The sequence below is a fragment of the Bubalus bubalis genome, chromosome 7 (assembly GCF_019923935.1).
Source record: "Bubalus bubalis isolate 160015118507 breed Murrah chromosome 7, NDDB_SH_1, whole genome shotgun sequence".
NCBI lineage: Eukaryota > Metazoa > Chordata > Mammalia > Artiodactyla > Bovidae > Bubalus > Bubalus bubalis.
Genome location: NC_059163.1, coordinates 2,420,456 through 2,438,964, shown reverse-complemented (window position 1 = coordinate 2,438,964; position 18,509 = coordinate 2,420,456). Strand labels below are relative to the sequence as shown.

The window sequence follows — 18,509 nt, the reverse complement described above, 5'->3', positions numbered from 1 at the left end:
CCTCCCAGGCCGCCGCTTTTCCCTGCTGACAACCCCCAGCCCTCCCCCTCTCAGCTGTCCTCCTGGGTCACCCCACCTGTGTCAGGGACCCCCTCTGGGCCAGTGAGTCCTTCCCTGAGTTCAGGCCCACCCCCACTTTCAGTCACAGTGACACCTCCTCCAGGATGGCCCCCGGGCACTTCAAGTCCCTTCCCCCATCAAAGAAACTTCTCCCAGCTGGCCCTCATTGGGATTCAGGGTCCTGGCTGTCTGCGGCGTCCACCGGGGGCATGGCCAGGTCAGGGGGTGGCCCTGCTCTGCGGGGCAGCTGGCTGAGCGCCTTCGTCAGGCAGAGGATGGGAGTGAGTCCAAGTCCCAGACATCTCAGCTCTGAGGCAGGACTCAGAGCTCAGGGCTCTCTGAATCCACTGTGTCTGTAGCACAGAGCCTATCACCCCATCACCCCCGAGAAGGAGACGTCCTCCCTGAGGCCCAGCGGGCAGAGGAAGAGCCTTGGTGGGTGGCACTGGGCAGGGCCCTCTGCACCCCCCACCCAGGGCAGCAAGAAGAGCCTGGCCTCGCCAAGCTCACACTGGCTCGAAGCTCCCACCCAATACACCCAAACAGCAAGGCAGAACCCCACTCTGGCCAGGCTTGGGTGGGCACTGACCCACAGAGGGGTAGACGCAGACCCTTACCCGTGTAACCCAAGATAACAGGCAGAGGCGCCTCGGGGAAGCTCTTAGACCAAGGGGCCCAGGGGAAATCTGGGCAGGCTGCCTGGAGAAGGGGGCATGTGCCAAGGGATGAAGTTGCGGGGTGCGGGGGCTGGCAAAGGCCTGGCTAGAGCGAGGAGAGCCCTTGGGGGCTGAGATGGGGTCTGAGGGGAGTCTGGGAAGGAGGCCCAGCTCCTGAAAGCCGAGGGGAGGGCTGGGGTTTGACCTGAGGCCTGGGGGACGAGCTCCCTGTGACTCAGCGGCTGGCCTTGGGTCTGGGTCCGCGGTTGGCGCAGGAGCGGGAAGGGTGTGACAGCCCAGACAGGCCGGTCTGCCTCGCCCCGCCGCCTGCTGGGGTAAGGGTGCCCCCGGAGGCCACCCCCGCCCTGGCTCCGCCAGACTCCCTTGGCCTCCTGTCTCCCTCCCTGAGCCTTCCCTCTGAGCAGCTCGCCAGCATCTCCGAAGCCGCTCCGCGTCCTCTCCGAGCCAAGCAGAGATAGAGCGGGGCTGCCCTGGCTTCTCCCTGGCCGCGCGGCAGGCCCTGCTAGACCACCCTGGGCATCTCCTCCCCGGCCTGGGTCCGATTCTCTTCTGCTGCCCCCCCCAGACCCAGAGCCCCTGTTCCCCCAGCCCCCTGCCCAGAGGAGAGCTTCCTCGCCCCCCAGCAGATCCTGATGCTGCTCCCGGGAGCACACCCTGTGCTGGGGGCAAGGGGCGGGGGGCGGCATGCAGAACCCTGCTCCGTGTCATCGGAGGATGGTCCCGAGAGCCCCATCCTGACCTGGGGACCCCCACGCCGCCTCGCATGGGGCTCCCCCGTGGCCACTCTCTGACCCTGCATGTCCATGACCTTGACCCTCCCCTCCTGCCCCCTCCACTGCGGGCGGGCCTGAGCCCTGCTTGGCCCAGAGGGGCCAACCCCAAACAGGGGGCACACCCCCTGAAGAGGAGAGGGAAAGACCTAAGCTTGTAAGGACCCCGCCCCCAGGCTGGAGGTGGCCTCTATGAACCAAGAGGACCAAGCACAGAGTGGACGCCCCCAGCCGTGCCAGGCCAACCACCCCCACCCGTGGCCCCTCCCACGCGCCCAGGCCTTCCCAGCCCAGAGCCAACTCTGCCCAGCTGTCCCTGTGTACTGGGGCGTCCCCCTAACTCCCTGCCTGGGCCCCCTCCCACCACGCTCCCCTGGGCCATCATCACCTCCATTCTCTATCCCCCAGGGGACAGGCTCCCTCTTAAAGGTTGGGGCTGCAGGCCAGCCCTGGACCCACCCGCCTGCCCACACACCCTCCACAGCAGGCTGGACATACTCGGCCACCTTGACCCCAACCGCTGCCTGATGCCCCCCAACTTCAGCCAGGGCCCACCCAGCCATGGGCTGCTGTCGGGCTGTCTACCATCCCCCTCACTGTCCGCCGTCCCCCTCTCCCACCATCCCCCTCTCCTGCTATCCCCCAATGTCCCATCTGGCAGACACTCTGGCTGGGCCATGACCACGGCCACTGTGACCACACATCCCTTCCCCAGGCTGATGGGCGCCGGTGCCCAGGTTGAGGCCTACCTGCATGCATTGCCAGGAACCTGGGGGGAGCGGCAGCAGCTGCCTAGACCAAGGAGACACATGTCAGCCATTCGCCCAGCCCCATCCCAGGCAGAGGTCGGGCTCCTTGGGTCTACCCCCTCTCAGGGCCCCATCCGCCTGCCCTGACACGCACACAGCCCATGTGGGGCGAGGCGGTGGCACCTCGGGGCCCCAGACGTGGCCCGCAGCCACGCCGTGCCACACGTTCACAGCAGGTTTGTAGCCAGCTGAGGTGCTCAAGGGCTTGTCACGCCACCCCTGAGCACTGCCCACCTGCTCTAAGCAGAGCACCCTGGGTGAGCCACTCCTGGGGGCCCTGTGAGATAAGTCAAGGCCCCCAGACTGCAGGGCGGCCACTCTGGGGCGTCTGATTGGAGGTGCGCATGGGCCGGAGGAGGAAGGCGGTTTGGAGACCTCAGAGCAGAGGGCTGAGCGGGCGGGGGGAGGGCGGCCCACTATGGGCACGGTCACCGCTGCCTGGGGCTCGGCTTCACACACCCAGGAGGAGATGGGCCCCCACAGGGCTGGACCCAGCACCCCAGCACGGCTGAGGGCACAGACTGGCAGTGGGGCCTTCTGGGGGGCCATGAGCTGGAACGGGTGCAGAAGCCGACCCGCTATTCAGGGGGGCAAAGGTGCTGCCCACACTCAGGACGCAGCACCCCAGCCCTGGCCCCAGGCTGGCTCCTGTTGGGAGCCCCGACCTGTCACCTGTGAAGAGGCCCCCGGCAGGCTCCGGGACTCGGGGAGGGTGTGTCTGACCCCCGAGACCGGGACGAGAGCCGGCTGCCCTCGGGGGTCTGGGAGCCCCGTCCACGGTGGCGCCTGCTTCCCGGGGCCAGACCTGCGGGCACAGCCTGCAGCCCCAACGGTGCAGCCAGGTGCTGGTGGGGAGCGAAAGCAGCCCCTCCTGTCCGCCTCCCTGGGGGCCGGGACCAGGTGGGGGCAGGCGGGCACACATGGCCCGTGGGGGGTGGAGGGCTCTCTGGTGGACCCGGGGGTGGGGGCAAGGAGCACGAGGCCCAGGGACCCAGGCCCATCCTACAGCCTCACGCTAGACTCCCTCTGGGAACGGGGGCGGGAGGGATGTCTTTGTCACCCGCCCCATGGGCTCAGAGATGAGCACAGGTGAGCTGGAAGCCTTGTGGTGGGGAGGTGCTGTCCTGGGGCCCACCCAGCCCCACCAGGTGAGACGCCCCCCGCCCTCACCAGTCCCCTGGGCCACACTGGGCTCAGGGGAGACCGAGACGCAGCCACCGTGGGGGCCGAGCCTCCTCCGGAGCCTCCCCAAAGGGCCTCCGTAGTCAGGGGCCACCGCCACGAAGGGCCCTGCCTCCCCCAGCCCAGGGCCCCCACTGGAAGGCCTGGGCCGCCCGCTCCACCCCGGCCTGGGTCCCCCCACTGAGCACTGCCCACAGTCCACCCCGCCTGCCTCGCCCCCCAGACGACCCTTCCCCAAAGTCCCAGCCATCAGCCTCAGACGAGGAGCCCAGAGCTCACAGTCAGGATGCCCTCGCGGGGCAGGGGGCCAGCAGAAGGGAGGCCCAGCTTCCAGCCTTCCCGGATTCCTGGCAGTTCCCTGGGCCGCCAGGGCCTCCGCCGGCTCTGCTGGAGGGGCGGCCCCGTGGGACCCAGCCTGGACGCCCCCCACCCACGGCTCCGGCCGCTCCCAGCGCCTCGCTCTTTGGCAGCAAGGCCAGCGGGCCCTCTAGGGGGAAATGGAAGCGGCGTGCGTGGTGACAACTCCCGCGGAAAAGCTCCCACTAGATGCGTTGTCTCGCCAGTCCCTGGCCCCCCAGACCAGCAGCACTGCCGTCCCATGTACGGGGCAGGGGCCTCCAACGGGAGAGATCCCCCAGCCTGCCTTTCCCGCTGCAGTCCTGCAGGGGCCGGGTCAGAGGCTGCTCTCAGCACCCCCAGGAAACCTGGGACCTGGGTCCCCACCAAGCAGTGAACAAAGGTGAGACGTGGCCCCCCAGGACATGCAGGGAGCCTGTGATGGGGGCGTCCCGGCAGCTCTGCCGCCCACACGGGGGAGACTGGGGATGGGGGTGCTTCAGGCTCAGAGCCAGGACTCTCGCTGACCCAGAAGGCGGGGGGGTCCACCCTCTCTGGACGCAGGGAGCCACCTGCCTGAGCCCAAGCAGACCACTGAGGACTGCGCTGTGGTCTCCAGTGAACGCGTGCAGACACGGGCACACATGCGCACACCTGGCACACAAGCATCACACATACATCACCCCGGACATGCAACACATGCACATGACACACACACGCCACATGCAAGTGCATGCATGTGTACACACACGTGCACGCCACATGCCACACGCGTACACACCTCATACACAGTGCACGCGCATGCACACGTCACACGCGGACACATAAAACACACGCATGCGCGGGCCCTGGGGGCTGTCCGAGGCCACTCTCCTGGTTCATGCTTCCGGCGTGTTCAGGCTTAAGGCCAACCAGACAGGCAGGGCCTTGTGCAGCTGCGACCCGCGGGCCGAAGGAGGCCCCCGGATTTCAGAGACAGCGAAAGGCCCCAAGTGGCAGAGCTGGGGCAGGAGGCGAAGAGAGCCGGCCACACGGAAAAGGACACGACGGTAAGAAAAAACAATTTTATTTCCAGTCTAAGAAGGTCTTACAAACGGTGTCTAGTTTTAAAAATGTGAAAAGAGCAACAAACAGTCTTCAGCCGACACTGAAGTTACAAAGCGGAACATTTACAGGTGAGCTGAGGGCGGGACGCCCGCCGGCCGGAGCCCAGATGAGCGGCCACGGGCCTCGCCTTCCATGGGGGCGTCCGGAACCAACTGTGGCACCAAGGGACACAGCAGGCCACGCAGCCAAAGTCCATGCAGGTGAGCAGGCCACCCCCGAGGGCACACGCGGCGTCTGGTGCCCCAGAACGGGAATGGACATCCCCACCCTGCACCTTGTGGTCCTGACCACCGACCTTCAGCTCGGCCAGGAGTGGGAGTGGGGGGGGGGGTGGTCCTGGGGCTCCTGACACATGAGCCCGACCCTGCCCTTCCCCGCCCACAAGAGGCCGCTGTGAATGAGCCACGGAGGTGCCAGGGTCCCGAGAGCAGACCCCCGCCAGCCAGCAGGCCCCCTGAGCCTCGGGGTCCTGTTCAAAGGTTGGGACACCTGCAGGCGCAACTTCAGCCAGGAGGCGCGAGGGCCAGGCAGGTGGAGGCCCCTGGGACGCACGTTGAGGGGCACAAGGAGGTCCTCGGGTTCTGCCTCCCTGAACCTGCCCAGGACGCAGCCCTCCCTGCAGGCTGGGCCCCCACCCTCACCCCGGGCCCGGCCTACCAAGCCCAGCGCCCACCCCGGGCCACCACCACCCTCAGGGAGGGGGCTTTACCTTCAGTCCTCCGCAGATGGGACACGTGGAAAAGAGCGCGGGAGGGGGCCCGGCGTGGGGGGCGCCCGCTTCCCAGGACTCGCCGGCCCCTGCCGCCGCCTCTGGCGCCGGTCCCCGCCGTCTCTCACCAGGCCAGCCAGCGGTACACCCCGAGTCCCGGGCGGTGCCCCCCTCGGGGCTGCTCAGCAAGACAGGGGGCTGGTCCCGGGGCGCCTGGCGCAGGCTGCGGGGCGTGTCGTAGTGCGGCCGCGGGGCGGCGGGCACCTGGTACTCAGCCACCCCGGGCGGGCAGGCGCACAGACCAGGCTCCGGGGCCCCAGCCGCCGGCAGGCTGAGCAGGGAGCCGAGCTCGTCGCCGGCCCGCCACACGTCCAGGCTGCTGCCCGCGCATGACGAGAAGCTGCCCGAGTAGGAGGAGTGGCTGCCCGTGGCGATGCCGCTGTCCGAGGAGCTCTGGCGGCCGACCTCCTGCAGCTGCCGTGGCCGCAGCGGCTTCGGCGCGGGCCTGGCGGTGCCCGGCGTGGCTTCCCCAGGGGCCTGGGCGGCGGCCAGCCCAGGGCCCTCCTGCGATGTGCTGGCCGAAGACGAGGACGGCTCTGGCCACGGCGTGAGCCGGCTGCTGGCGCTGACGTCCGAGTGACTGGCCTCTGACGACGAGCTGGACATGCTGCGGTCGTCCCCTGGGTGGGAGAGCCCGGGGCTGAGGCTGCAGAGGGGCTCGGCCACTCAGGTGGGCGGGGGGTGGGGGAACCTGGGTGGGAGGCTGACGCCCGGCCCCTGAGGCCCCCCGCCCTGCGGAGGGCTTGCGCTCATCACTCTGGGTCGGCTCACACATCCCCTCCCCAGACTCCGCCCCCAAGGGTCCGCCCCCCAGGACGGCCCCCTCCCCACGTCAACGCCCTCCCGACTGTTGCCCTGGGAACCAGACAGGAGCCCCTTCTCTAAGGAGACGGCAGCCCCGGGCACACCTGAGATCCCCTGCTAAGGGGCCTGGACCGGCCGCTGTCCCCAGCGTGCATCCGTAGGGCTGTCGACCACCCCAGAGGACAGAGAACCTGCAGGGCTCCTCTGCTCTGGCCCAGGAGACCCCGGTGCCGCCCCGCCTCTGGAGAGCTGCAGGGCCCCCTCAAGGGTCGTCAGCCCCTTCTGTCCCTCTCCCCATGAACCACACAGCAGCGGGGGCGGGGTGGAGGGGCTCTGCTCCCAGCAGCTGACACCTCGGGCCCCGCTCTGGGCACAGAAGGTGCAGCCACGCTTCACCCGGCGGTGTCGCGGGTGGCGGGAAAGAATTCAAGCCCAGCCCGCCAGCCGACTCCGCGGCAGCACCACGCCCCAGTCGGCATCCAGGCTGGTGCTGGATGAGTGTGGCCCCTTGTGTGAGGGGGGCAGAGGGGTGGACAGGAGCTGGGGTGGGGGCGGGGAGGGCGGCTTAAAGGAGCGGCCCCAGCCCCAGGGCCGCCGGACCTCCCCCGACCTCAGCCGGGACAGGGCCCTACCTCCACTGCCCGGCCGGCCGGAGTGAGAGAGGAGGCTGAGCCGCTTCTCCAGCTGCAGGGCTTCCAGGGCCTCCTGTGCCACCCTTTCTTCCAGGGCGGGGCCCCCAGGGCTCGGGTCTGCAGCAGAGCAGGGTGTCAGTGAGGACGCGGCCCCAGGCCTGAACAGGCAGCGTCCTCCCCGTGACCCCAATGCCGTCGAAGCCCCGAGGACCCTGGTCCAGCCCCAACATCAGGACAGAGCCCCTAGGAGCCCCTCGCCATGCACACCAGCCACTGGAGCCCAAGCTCAGGGTACCCCAAACATCCCCATGCAGGTGCCCCAGCCACCATCCTGTGTCTTGGGCCCAAGGAAAGGACAGCCCCTCAACCACCAGCCGATGGCCCTGGCCCGAAGCGGACAGTCCCTGCAGGGGGGCGGTCAGGACGCCAGGACACCCTCCTGCGGCTGGCGGGTCTGCAAGATGCTAGCGCTGGAGGACTTGCGGCCCCACCCTTTGCCCTCCCCGAGCCTGGCATCCGCGTCTGCACCCCAGTCACGATGGGGCCCAGGTGGGAACGCGCAGGACACGTGCTCAGGGCAGGGGAGCCTCGGAACTCTAATCTCTCCCTTCCTCCTCGCAGCTCTGTCTGTCTGAGGCAGGCCCTGCCTCCGGGCCTTGGTGTCTGCGCGGCCCCTGGCAAACCGCGGTCGGCTGGAGGAGACACTCCAAGATCCCAAGGGTTAAGGCTGCACACCCAGTGGAGGCCGCATCTCAAGAGTCCCTGACGATCACGGGTCTCAGTGGGACGCCAGCCAGGCTCAGAGGGCAGAGCCCCACCAGCTCCGTCCACACTCCACATGTCCACCCCTGCTCTGCCCACACCCTCCCCATCCATGCCACCCACACCCACCTGTGGCTGCAAGGCAGGAAGGTGCCAGCAGAGGGCACAGCCGTGCCACCCAGCAGAGCCTGGGCAGCGGGGCTCTGGTCCCAGGAGCCCCGTCCCTGCAGCTCATCTCCCCGCCTCCCCCCGGCTCACTGCAGGGGTTGGGGGCCCAGGGGCCGAGGTAGGGAAAGGGGGGACCTAGCACAGCCCCAGTCTCCTGAGAAGGCCTACCTGACCCCCGTCCAGCTGCGGGGCTCAGGCAAGGAGGCTGCAGCTGGGAGCTCAGTGACTGGCTGCTGCCCGATGCAGGCCTTTGTCCCTCCCAGGGTGGCTGACCCTGAGCTGGGGGGGGACAGAGCTCACCCAGTGTGACGAAGTGCCCGGCTAGCATGCCCTCTGGGGGCCGGGAGCATTCCGGCCCAGGACTCTTGAATAAGAGGGGCGCCCCGCCCACGCCAGGGAAGCGGGGAGAAGGCCAGGCCAGCTCAGTGCGGCGGCCCCCGCCCCCACCACCCCGACGTGTGGACACCGAGACCCCATCTCACAAGGCGGCTCAGTTGGGGCCAGAGACCTGACCCCAGCGACCTGGGGCAAGGCTCCCAGCCAGGTCTGGGAGGCAGGCCCCACTCAGAAGGTCTCAGCAGGGCACTTCCAGGCTGTGGTCTCACGCTGGTCCCCAAAGCCACGGCCTCTGAGCGTCTTGTGGAGGAGGGGCTGTGCAGGTGTGAGCACCCCCCACCCTGGGAGCCCAGCGGGGGGGTCACAGCAGCAGACCCCACAACCCTCCGGCCAGGCTAGGCGCCCCCTCCACCCACCATGCACTCACCTGGGAGAACCGGCCGCAACCCGAAGGGGCCCTTGGTGGGGGAGATGCCTCGGACGATGCAGTCGAACAGGAAGCTGATCTGGTCTCCCTCGGTGGAAGACAGGAAGAAGACCCCGGCCCCTGCACAGGGAGGATGGACCCCACTGTCAGCCTCTCCCAGGGCTTTGGTGGCGTGGGACCCCCCGAGGTGGGCGTGGGACGCCAGGTGGAGGCTGCCACAGAAGCCAAGCAAACCCGCAAGCCCCCCCAACCCCTGCACCAGGGCGATGCGAACCTCTTCCCCGCCTGAGGAAAATGCACAACTCGCCCAGGAGGCTGCAGCACACGCAGCTCTCCCAGGCCTGCGGGCACCAGGCTGGGTTGAGCATCCTGAGCGGGGTGGGGGAGGGTGTCCTGCCCGCTGGTCCCCGGCTGTCAGCCATCTCGTGAGGAGCCAGGTGACTTCTGATGGACGAGGGCCATGGCAGAGGGTGGCCGGAGGCCGAGGGGGGCGTCCTGCCTGCACAGAGCGCCCGGCAGCCCCTCCCCACGGCCTGCGCTCCTCTGGGGGGAGGCGGGTGCACCCCCGAGGAGGCGGCTGTGGGGCCCGGCTTCCTCGTCTGGGGCCGTGCTGAGAGGCCTGGCCCCCTCTGAGGCCTCTCCTCTTCCTGGGCGTGTCCTCAGGGTGGAGGGCCCTGGAGCACCCCCACCCCGGCACTCTCACCCACAGAGAGGGTCCAGGGAACACGCATATCTTGAGATAAAGGAAGGTCACTGTGGCTCACGTAGGAGTCAACTTGAATTTGATGCTAACTGAAGCCGCCTGTTTGCAGCCTGTCAAACATACACTGTACATCTGCTTTGATCATAAAAAAGGGCACCCTGACCAGACGTAAAGAACGTCCGTGTTCAAAAGGACAGTGCTGGTCCTCCGTCCAGGGTGAGATCCCTCCCCAGGTGCCAGGCCACGCTGACGCGCTGGGCATGGGCCGGTCGTCCTTTCGGGGGAAGAGGAACCGTGAAGACATGTAACCCTGACTTCTTTAACGCTCTTTGTTCTGACGAGATAAACTCCAATAAAGCCGCTGAAAACCCCTGCTTCTGCAGAGCCGTTTGGCCAGCAGGCTTACGGGTCAGTCCTCGGGTGGGGCTCAGACAAAAGTCTTCTTTGTTCTTGTGACTGAAGTTTTGTTGATCACTGTTGTTGACGGAGGGGGAGGCCGGCTAGGATCCTAGCCCCCGGGAGGGGGGCAGGGGAGGGCTGGAGAGGAGGAGGGGGCGCCTGGGCCAGCAGGGAGCCTGGATGGAGAGCGGCAGCAGGGAGCCCGCCAGCGTGAATGGAGTCCTGCGGCCTCCTGAATGGGGACGCCGGGTCCGCGGGCCGCACGCCCGGCATGGTGTCACTGCCCAAGAATCCCTCGTGCCTTGCCTTGCCGTCTGCCCAAAGAAAGGCTGGCCCCCCGCGCGGAGGAGGAGGGTGCTCGGGGTGGGGCGGGCGGGCCGGGGAAGCGGCACAGTGAAGCCAGCCTGGTCACGCTGGCCTGCCCCGGATTCCATGGCCCCGGGCCAGCCCCACACGTGGCGATGCTGCTGTGCCCCAGGGCGGCCCCCCAGGGCCCTAGCTGGTGACACGCCTGCTGGAGAGACAGGAAACAGAGACCCTGGGGGCGGGGCATGCCTGGGCACCAAGAGTGAGGGCACCCCCCTCCCGCCCAAGGGGCCCCCTCTAGGGCCCCCTGAGGCTTGCTGCCCGCAGGGCTGGGCGGGGTCTCTCTCTCCTGGCCCCGGGGGAGGAGGGGTGGTGCTGACCAAGAACTCAAGCCGGGACCTTGGCCGACAGCGGGCGGACAGGGAGGAGGCCCTGTCCTGGCCGCCCCGCTCAGCTGGGGCCAGGCCTCTCATCCCGAGCTACGGTCAGCTGGCAGCGGCGGTGGCACAGCCAGTCCCCCGACTATAAAAAACTGCATCGCAGGAGGGAGCGGAGCCGGCGGCATTCCAAGGGCGTCTGCGGGCTCCTGCTCCCGCACCGGCCGCCACCCCACCTCCTTGGCAGCCCCAGGGCCTCCCAAGGGGGACGTGAGTCTCTGAGGGCCCACCCGAGCCTCGTGAACAAGAGACGAGGCCGCCCAGACCCAGCGCTGACTGCCCACTGACCCGGGCTCCCCTCTCCAGCCCAGGCTTTGAGGAGCGAATACACCTGGCCTGCCTAGCATACCTCCCCGGGGGCGGCCGCATCCGCAAGCCCCCTCCCCGCCCCCTGCCTAGGACAGCCCTCAGCCACACGTCACCACCCTTCTCCTGTTGAGACTCTGCTCCTGTGACGTGGCCTTTCCTGGCCCCTGGCCCCTGTGCTCCTGGCGACACTTTCATGGGACCCCTCCTCTGGGGCAGACCCGGGACCCTTCCCCTCCCTTGTGCGGACGCTGTCCAGGCCGCCAGGCCCAGCACCTCGAGGCAGGACCACTTCTGGCCCTTCTGTGGCCTCCAGTGTGTAACTCAGGGCCAAGCCCCAGGAGGGGCCCCCACTGAGCGTGGACGGAAAGAGCAGGGTGCGGAGGCAGCCAGGCCCCCGCCCCTTCCCAGACGCCCCTCCCCAAGAAAGGGTCTCCACGTTTCCTGTTTGCTTGTGTGTCCGCAAGGAGGGCGCAAAGCTAGAGCCTGGCCCCGTCTTGCCTTGTGCAGGAGGGCTCCAAAGTCACTGCGGACGGCGACCGCAGCCATGAGACTGAAAAACGCCTGCTCCTGGGAAGGAAGGTTATGACCAACCTGGACGGCATGTTAAAAAGCAGAGACCTTACTCTGCCAACCAAGGTCCGTCTAGTCAAGGCTATGGTTTTTCCAGTGGTCATATATGGATGTGAGAGTTGGACCATAAAGAAAGCTGAGCACCGAAGAATTGATGCTTTTGAACTGTGGTGTTGGAGAAGACCCTTGAGAGTCCCTTGGACTGCAAGGAGATCCAACCAGTCCATCCTAAAGGAGATCAGTCCTGGGTGTTCATTGGAAGGACTGATGTTGAAGCTGAAGCTCCAGTACTTTGGGCACCTGATGGGAAGAGCTGACTCATTTGAAAAGACCCTGATGCTGGGAAAGATTGAAGGCGGAGGAGAAGGGGACGACAGAGGAGGAGGTGGTTGGATGGCATCACCGACTCGATGGACATGAGTTTGAGCAAGCTCCAGGAGTTGGTGATGGACAGGGAGGCCTGACGTGCTGCGGTCCACGGGGTTGCAAAGAGTCGGACACAGCTGAGCGACAAATGAACTGAACAGATGTGGTCACGGCCACCATGCCCCTCCCACCCGCCTCCTCTCATCCATGTCCATGAAGCCTCCACTCCACCCCGAAGCGGGTCCAGTCCCCTCCCCTGAGCTCTGGACCACAGGAAGTGGCAGAAGGGACACTCTACAGGGTTTGGGGCCCAGGCATGAGGGGCTGGCAACCCCCAGATTCCCTGTCTTGGAATCAGCCCCCCGAGTTGTCCTGTTGGAAGGTAAGGCCCGGAGGAGAGCTGAGGCATCCCGGCCAGTAGCCAGCACCAGGGCCCCAGGCCACCCACCAAATGCCACTGCCCCAGTGACTCCGGCCCACCGCGCCGAGCAGAGGGAGCCCTGCAGACCGCTGACCCACAGAGTCGCAGCCAGGAAACGGCGCTAAGGTTTGGGGGTATCTGTCTCCCAGCAATAAGTAACATGGAAAATGAAGATTCGGAGGAGAGCATCCTGCCCAGCAGGAAGCGGCTACCTGCAGGTTCACAGGCACCTTTCACTCTGGAGACAGATGCTATGGGTCATAGCGGGCGCAGCAAACCTCACTCCCGTCAGAAATGCAACTGCTTCTGGGGAAGAATATCTCCAGGGGGAAAGCATCACGTTCAACTTGAAGATTCACTAGCCGTGAGAAAGAAAACCTTCCTTCAAACGTCCGATAAGCCCGATTCGATCCAGGCTGATCCCTCTTTTTAATCTCCAGTGTCCAGACCTTTGTCCCTGGTTCTCGGTGTCCCCAGCTCCTCAGAGAATTCCATTCTCTTCTGGCAAAGACCACACAGCAAAGGCCAGTCGGGGACAGAGACTCTGAAGGACTTTCCTGCTGAGAAGGTTCTACAAAGCTCCGTCCACACAGCACTGGTTATCAATCAGAAAGCTGGCAGAGCTAAGCTGGCTGAGCCTTGGGATGTTATTTTGCAGTTTCCTAATAGAGTGAAACATCTACTGATTAAAGTTTCATTTGTCTCTGCCTCTATTTTGGGAGAAAGAAACAAAGTGTGATGAAATAAGTTCATGTGAAATGAAGTTTAAATCTCACCTGATCATTTCATACCCACTAGGGGTGGGTATTTAAACCTATTTAAACAACAGGTGTGCTATTTAAACAACATGCAGAAACAAAACAGAAAACAAGTGCTGGTGAGGGTCTGGAGAAACTGGGACCCTCGCACACTGTTGGTGGGAGCGTAACGCCATACAGGAGAGTGGAAAGCAGTGTGGCCATTCCTCAAAACATTCAACCAAGAACCACCATCTGATCCAGCAAATGTATTTCTGGGCACGCACCCAAAAGAATTAAAAGTAAGGTCTCCAAGAGATATTTGCCTGCCCGTGTTCACAGCGACATCATTCACAATAGCCAAATGTGGACACAGTCCAAGTGTCCATCGACAGATGGATGGATGAACACAATGTGGTCCGTCCATACAGTGGAATCTGATTCAGCCTGAAAAAGGAAGGAAAGTCTAACACCTGCTGAACGCGGATGAGCCGTGAGGATGCTGAGCCAAGTGAGACAGGCCAGTCACAAAAGGACAGATCCTGAGTGATTCCACTCAGATGAGGTCCCCAGAGTTGTCAAACTCAGAGGCAGAAAGCAGAATGAGGGGTGGGGGCTGGGCGGGGAGAGCAGCATGGAGCTGGTGTTTGATGGGGACAGAGTTCGGGACGATGATGAGGTTCTGGGGACGTCGGTGGTGATGGGGGCACAACCATGTGAACGAATGTGCTCACTGCCACTGAACTACAAAGTGGCTTAAACGGTGCAGTGTGCATTGTGTGGACTTGGCCAGGGTGAACCAAAACCAAGGACAAATACCAAACAAGCTCTCCGGAGAGTAGGCTCTGTCCCACCCTCCAGCGAGGCACCTCCCCACCACACCCTGCCACCACCCAGCAGGATGCAGCCACGTGGTCCAGGTACCTCACATCCTCGGAGCAGCTCCCGCTAAACGCCAGGAGCTCATCCTAATCACCCTGACAATGCCCCCTGCACACGGGAAGGGGGGCACCCAACTCCACCCTGAGCAGATAGCAGGGGCGTCAGCCTTGACCCTGGACTCTGTCCCTGGGTGGATGCTGGCCTCCAGCTCCCAGTCACCCACCGACACCCTGCTCCAGCCAAAGCCACTCACTGGTGACCCACCTTCCTCCAGCGCTCCCCCCACTACCCCCACAGGGATGCACTGGACACCTGCCCAGGTGAGGGGCCCCTCAGGGCGAGCCTGGGACCTTGCTTTCCTCTGTGTCTCCCCAAGTGCTGGCTGAGGGTCCTGCTCTGAAATGGTGTCCTGAATGACTCGGCCACGGAGAAGGCCTGCCCTTCCCCACCTACACCCTGTCCCCCAGGGGTGCAGGAGGACAGTGGACTGGGTCAGCTGGTGTCCTCGCCCCTGCATGGGGACAGGGAGCTGAGGTGCACGCTGGGGAACAGCAGGTGGAGACCCAAACCCAGGCCCCACCCACCGCATGGTGCCTGCCACCCCCTGGGGCCTGCCAAGGTGAGACTCGGAGGCCCAGGTAGGAAGGACACTGTTCAGACAGAGTGCCCACCTCTGGGAGAATTCTGCCAAGCATGCCTGCCAGCCCGGAGCCATCACGGAAGTGGGGGCTGGTGCCACCCACCCAGTCCCTGCAGGGCAGTCTGGCCAGCAGAAGAGTCTCTCCCTGGGAGAGTGAGACTCGGGGTCCCCTCTAGGGGATGCTGTCACCCACGGCCCAGGTGCCTGGCTGCACCAGCAGCAGACACTCCTTGGCCAGAGACCCGCCGGTGCATCAGTCCCGACCCACGAGAGGCTGCGAAGCTGGGGTCCAGGTCACCACGTGGTACACGCCTCCCAGGCAGGGGCACAGGAAGCCGGGGCGGTGCAGATGAGGGACTGAGGCTTGGAGAGGCTGAGATGGGTCAGACTCATCCTTGGGGGCCTCGGGAGAGCCGCACTTTCTGCCCACGGACCACCTTTCTCCCACGTGAAGATGTGGGATGCGGCTCGCACGCCATCATGTCCAGATGGTCCCACGAGGCCACCCTGCCCGTCCCTGAGGATGCACTGGGCCCACTTTTTGGCCTGGGAGAAGACAGACTGAAGCCAAATGCCCCGAGAAGGAGTCCCGGAGGCCACTGAGAGCCAGAAGGGGCCCTGTCCCACTCAGTCCTGGTGCCAAGAGGCGCTGACTGGGCACCGAGGGGGGTCACCTCGCTCAGACAGACAGACTAGGGCAAGTCTTGGGCTGCTCCGTGCCTCAGTGTCCCCATCTGTAAATGGGCACGTGCACACACCGCTGAGGGTTGGTGTGTGGATCTGGGCCCCCCTACTAGGTAGGGCATCCTGCAGGGGCCTCGCAGGCTAACTACCACCCTTAGGCCCCTCTCCCTGACCCTGAGTGACCTTGGCCTCCCTGGACATGCAAAGGCTCCAGAACCGTCCCCGGCTGCACATGCCATCGTGGGCTGCAGCAAGGTGGCAGATCCCGCCCCGACTCCAGCCTGGAGAGCACGGACCTCGGGGCAGAGGGCTGAAATTGACCGCAAGTCTGTCCGAAGTGTGACAGGGCCTCTACACCCAAAGGGAGACTCCGCCTCCGGGGGTAAACCTGACCTGGCTCTGGGCGGGCTCTGAACCCTGCCTGGGGGCCTTCCCCTCCCACGGGCCGAGCCCGGGAGCTCAGCCCAGGCCCACCTCCACAGACCCTCCACTCGGTGTCCTCGCCACCCACCCTAGCTGGCCCTCCTCCCACCCCCTTCCTAACGCTCCTGAACCCGCAGGCCCCGCCCCCAGCCTCCTCATGCCCCGCCTCCCTCCCCCCAGCACTCTGGGGCCAAAGCCACCACCCTCAACAGGCTTGCTGCTGGCACCATCCCGCTCCAGCACCTTCCAGGGCTCCCTGCTACCCTGGGAACACAGCCCAGCTCTGGTCCAGCCTCCAGGGCCTCCCATAACCGGGACACAGCTTCCGCCTTTGACCTCACCTCTGCCACTCTACCAGGGTCCCCCCACACACTGTTCCTGCCGCCAGCCACGCTAATGTCTGTCTGGAACCCCTTTTCTCTTCCCTCCACTCTACCCTACCTTCAGCAGCCAGGCTCAGTTGAACTCCTATTCAACCTACAGAGGCCCTATTCAGGCTTAGCCCGCGAGGCCTCCCCAGCCTCCCCAGCCTGTGGCCCTTCCAGGCTCCCCTCGCACCCCTGAGGACTCCGAACGTCCTTGTCTTCTCACATAGCCTGAGCCTTCGCAGCGCAGCATGGGCTCCCCACGACCCTGCACCCAGGGCCGGGCACGGAGAATCCCCTGAACACATTCCCCCCTCCTCCAGACTCCCAGGCTGGAGACCACGGCTCCAGCAGCTCCAGCAAGACCAGCATCTGGACCACAACGCCCACCAGAGGCGGCCGAGGGTAGTTCAGCGCTGGACACGCGAGCACGGCGGTCTCTCCTGCTCCGGAGTATCCCCCTGTGCCCACTTGCTTGTTCTTGTTGCTCAATCGCTAAGCCACGCCCAGCTGTTTGTGACCCCATGAACTGTCCTCCACTATCTCCCGGAGTTTGCTCACACTCATGTCCATCGAGTCAGAGATGCCATCCAACCATCTCATCCTCTGTCGTCCCCTTCTCCTGCTGCCTTCAATCTTTCCCAGCATCAGGGTCTTTTCCCGTGAGTTGGCTCTTCGCATCAGGTGCTTCACTATACTTGGTTACATATATATATATTCACTATACTCACTTATATATCCACGAAGAATTAATGCTTTCGAGCTATGGTTTTGGAGAAGACTCTTGAGAGTCCCTTGAACTGCAAGGAGATCCAACCAGTCCATCCTAAAGGAGATCAGTCCTGAATATTCACTGGAAGGACTGATGCTGAAGCTGAAACTCCAATACTTTGGCCACCTGATGTGGAGAACTGACACATTGGTAAAAGCCCTGATGCTGGGGAAGATTGAGGGCAGGAGGAGAAGGGGATGATAGAGGATGAGATGGTTGGATGGCTTCACCTACTCAATGGACGTGAGTTTGAGTAACCTCCGGGAGTTGGAGATGGACAGGGAAGCCTGGTGTGCTGCGGCTCATGGGGTTGCAAAAAGTCGGACACGACTGAGCAACTGAACTGGACTGAACTGAACACTCACTTTATAAAAATGATTTACAATGCTCGCTGCTCTCCAAGCATGGGCTGGACCCCAGGAGCCGGGGAGGAGGAGAGGTGGAGCCGCGGGCAGAGGCCTGGGCGCCAGCCTTGGACTCCACCGTCCAGCACCCGTGGAGTCCCTCTGCAGTCAAGGACCCTGATCCTTGGGGCCACAGCCAGCTCACGCAGGAGTGGAAACGCCTCAGAAGTGTCCTTGACAGGATCTGCCGACGTGAGAGACAGGGGCTTCCCCTGGCCCCTGTCCTAGAAGCTTCCATTCCCCCTTAGGCCCTGTGCAAATGCCCCGCAGACCTCCCCAAAGCCTTCCTGGCTCTGGCAGGACGCCCGCCCCCCCCTCCCCTGGGTCCACCACTCTCCCTGCGGCTGAGCCTGTCATGGGTGAAGGTGCCCCAAATCTCTGTGCCACCCTCATCTGTGTGCCCTGCCCCTGCCTGGGAGCCCTAAACATATCACCGTGATCACCCCACAGACAGAGACCTCGGGCTCCTGTTCAAAGAATCTCATCAGGCTGCCATCCACGTGGAGGCCACAGAAAGAACACGTCCACCCATGGGGTACCCAGAGTCACATGGAGCCCCCTCCCCTGACCCCTCCCCGACACCCAGAGGGTGCTGACCCCTCCCCCACACTCCCCAGGGCCCTCTCTTGACAGCCAGTCACTGGTGTCTCAGTGTGGGTGAAGGGGCCAGGGTCCCGTCGCTGCTCTCCGGAGTGGTCTGGGGGCATGGCTCTAGGGCCCAGGGACCAGGCAGGAGATGTTAATTCCTTCATCCAGAACCTTCCAGAGCCTTCTGGTGACTCTAAACCCCGCTCCAACTCAGGGCCCACAGGCTCACTGAGATCTGAATTCTGACACCTTCAGAGTTGGGGTGACCTTGTCATGGGCTGGATGGTGGCCCCAAAGAATAGGCTCACATTCTATAGCCTGCGACTGGGCCCTTATCTGGAAAAGGCTCTCTGCAGGTGTGCCCAAGTGAAGGCTCTCAGACCCTCCTGAGTATCGAGGGGCCTTGACTCCAATGACCTGTGTCCCACGTGAAGTGGGACCTCGTGAAGCCAGAGCAGACAGGAGGGATGTGGCCACAAGCCTGGGAACACTTGGGACCCCTGGGGACTGGAACAGGTGGGGAGGACCTGCCCAGCCCCGGCCAGGCTTGATTTGGACAGAACGGTGAAGGGGCAGACTGTGCTGTTCTCAGGCGTGGGATGCGGTCATTCGCTACGTGGCCCCCAGAGCTGAACCAGCCACCCTCCTCCCAGGAGGCCCGCGT

The 18,509-nt window shown here is 64.6% G+C and overlaps 1 protein-coding gene across 6 annotated transcripts in view; it reads right to left on the bottom strand.

Moving 5' to 3' along the window:
• Positions 1-18,509, bottom strand: part of DOK7 (docking protein 7) — a 38,040-nt gene that overhangs the window by 4,099 nt on the left and 15,432 nt on the right. For 5 of the 6 annotated variants that reach the window (XM_044945575.2, XM_025290562.3, XM_044945574.2 and 2 more), the window contains 4 exons: positions 8,840-8,959; positions 7,147-7,263; positions 5,651-6,330; positions 2,257-2,299 (listed from right to left, as the gene is read on the bottom strand). In XM_044945575.2, the coding sequence (XP_044801510.1) occupies positions 2,257-2,299; positions 5,651-6,330; positions 7,147-7,263; positions 8,840-8,959 (960 nt within the window). Of the gene's footprint in view, positions 1-2,256; positions 2,300-5,650; positions 6,331-7,142; positions 7,264-8,839; positions 8,960-18,509 lie in introns of those variants that run through there. The other variant, XM_025290564.2, reaches the window with a different exon arrangement.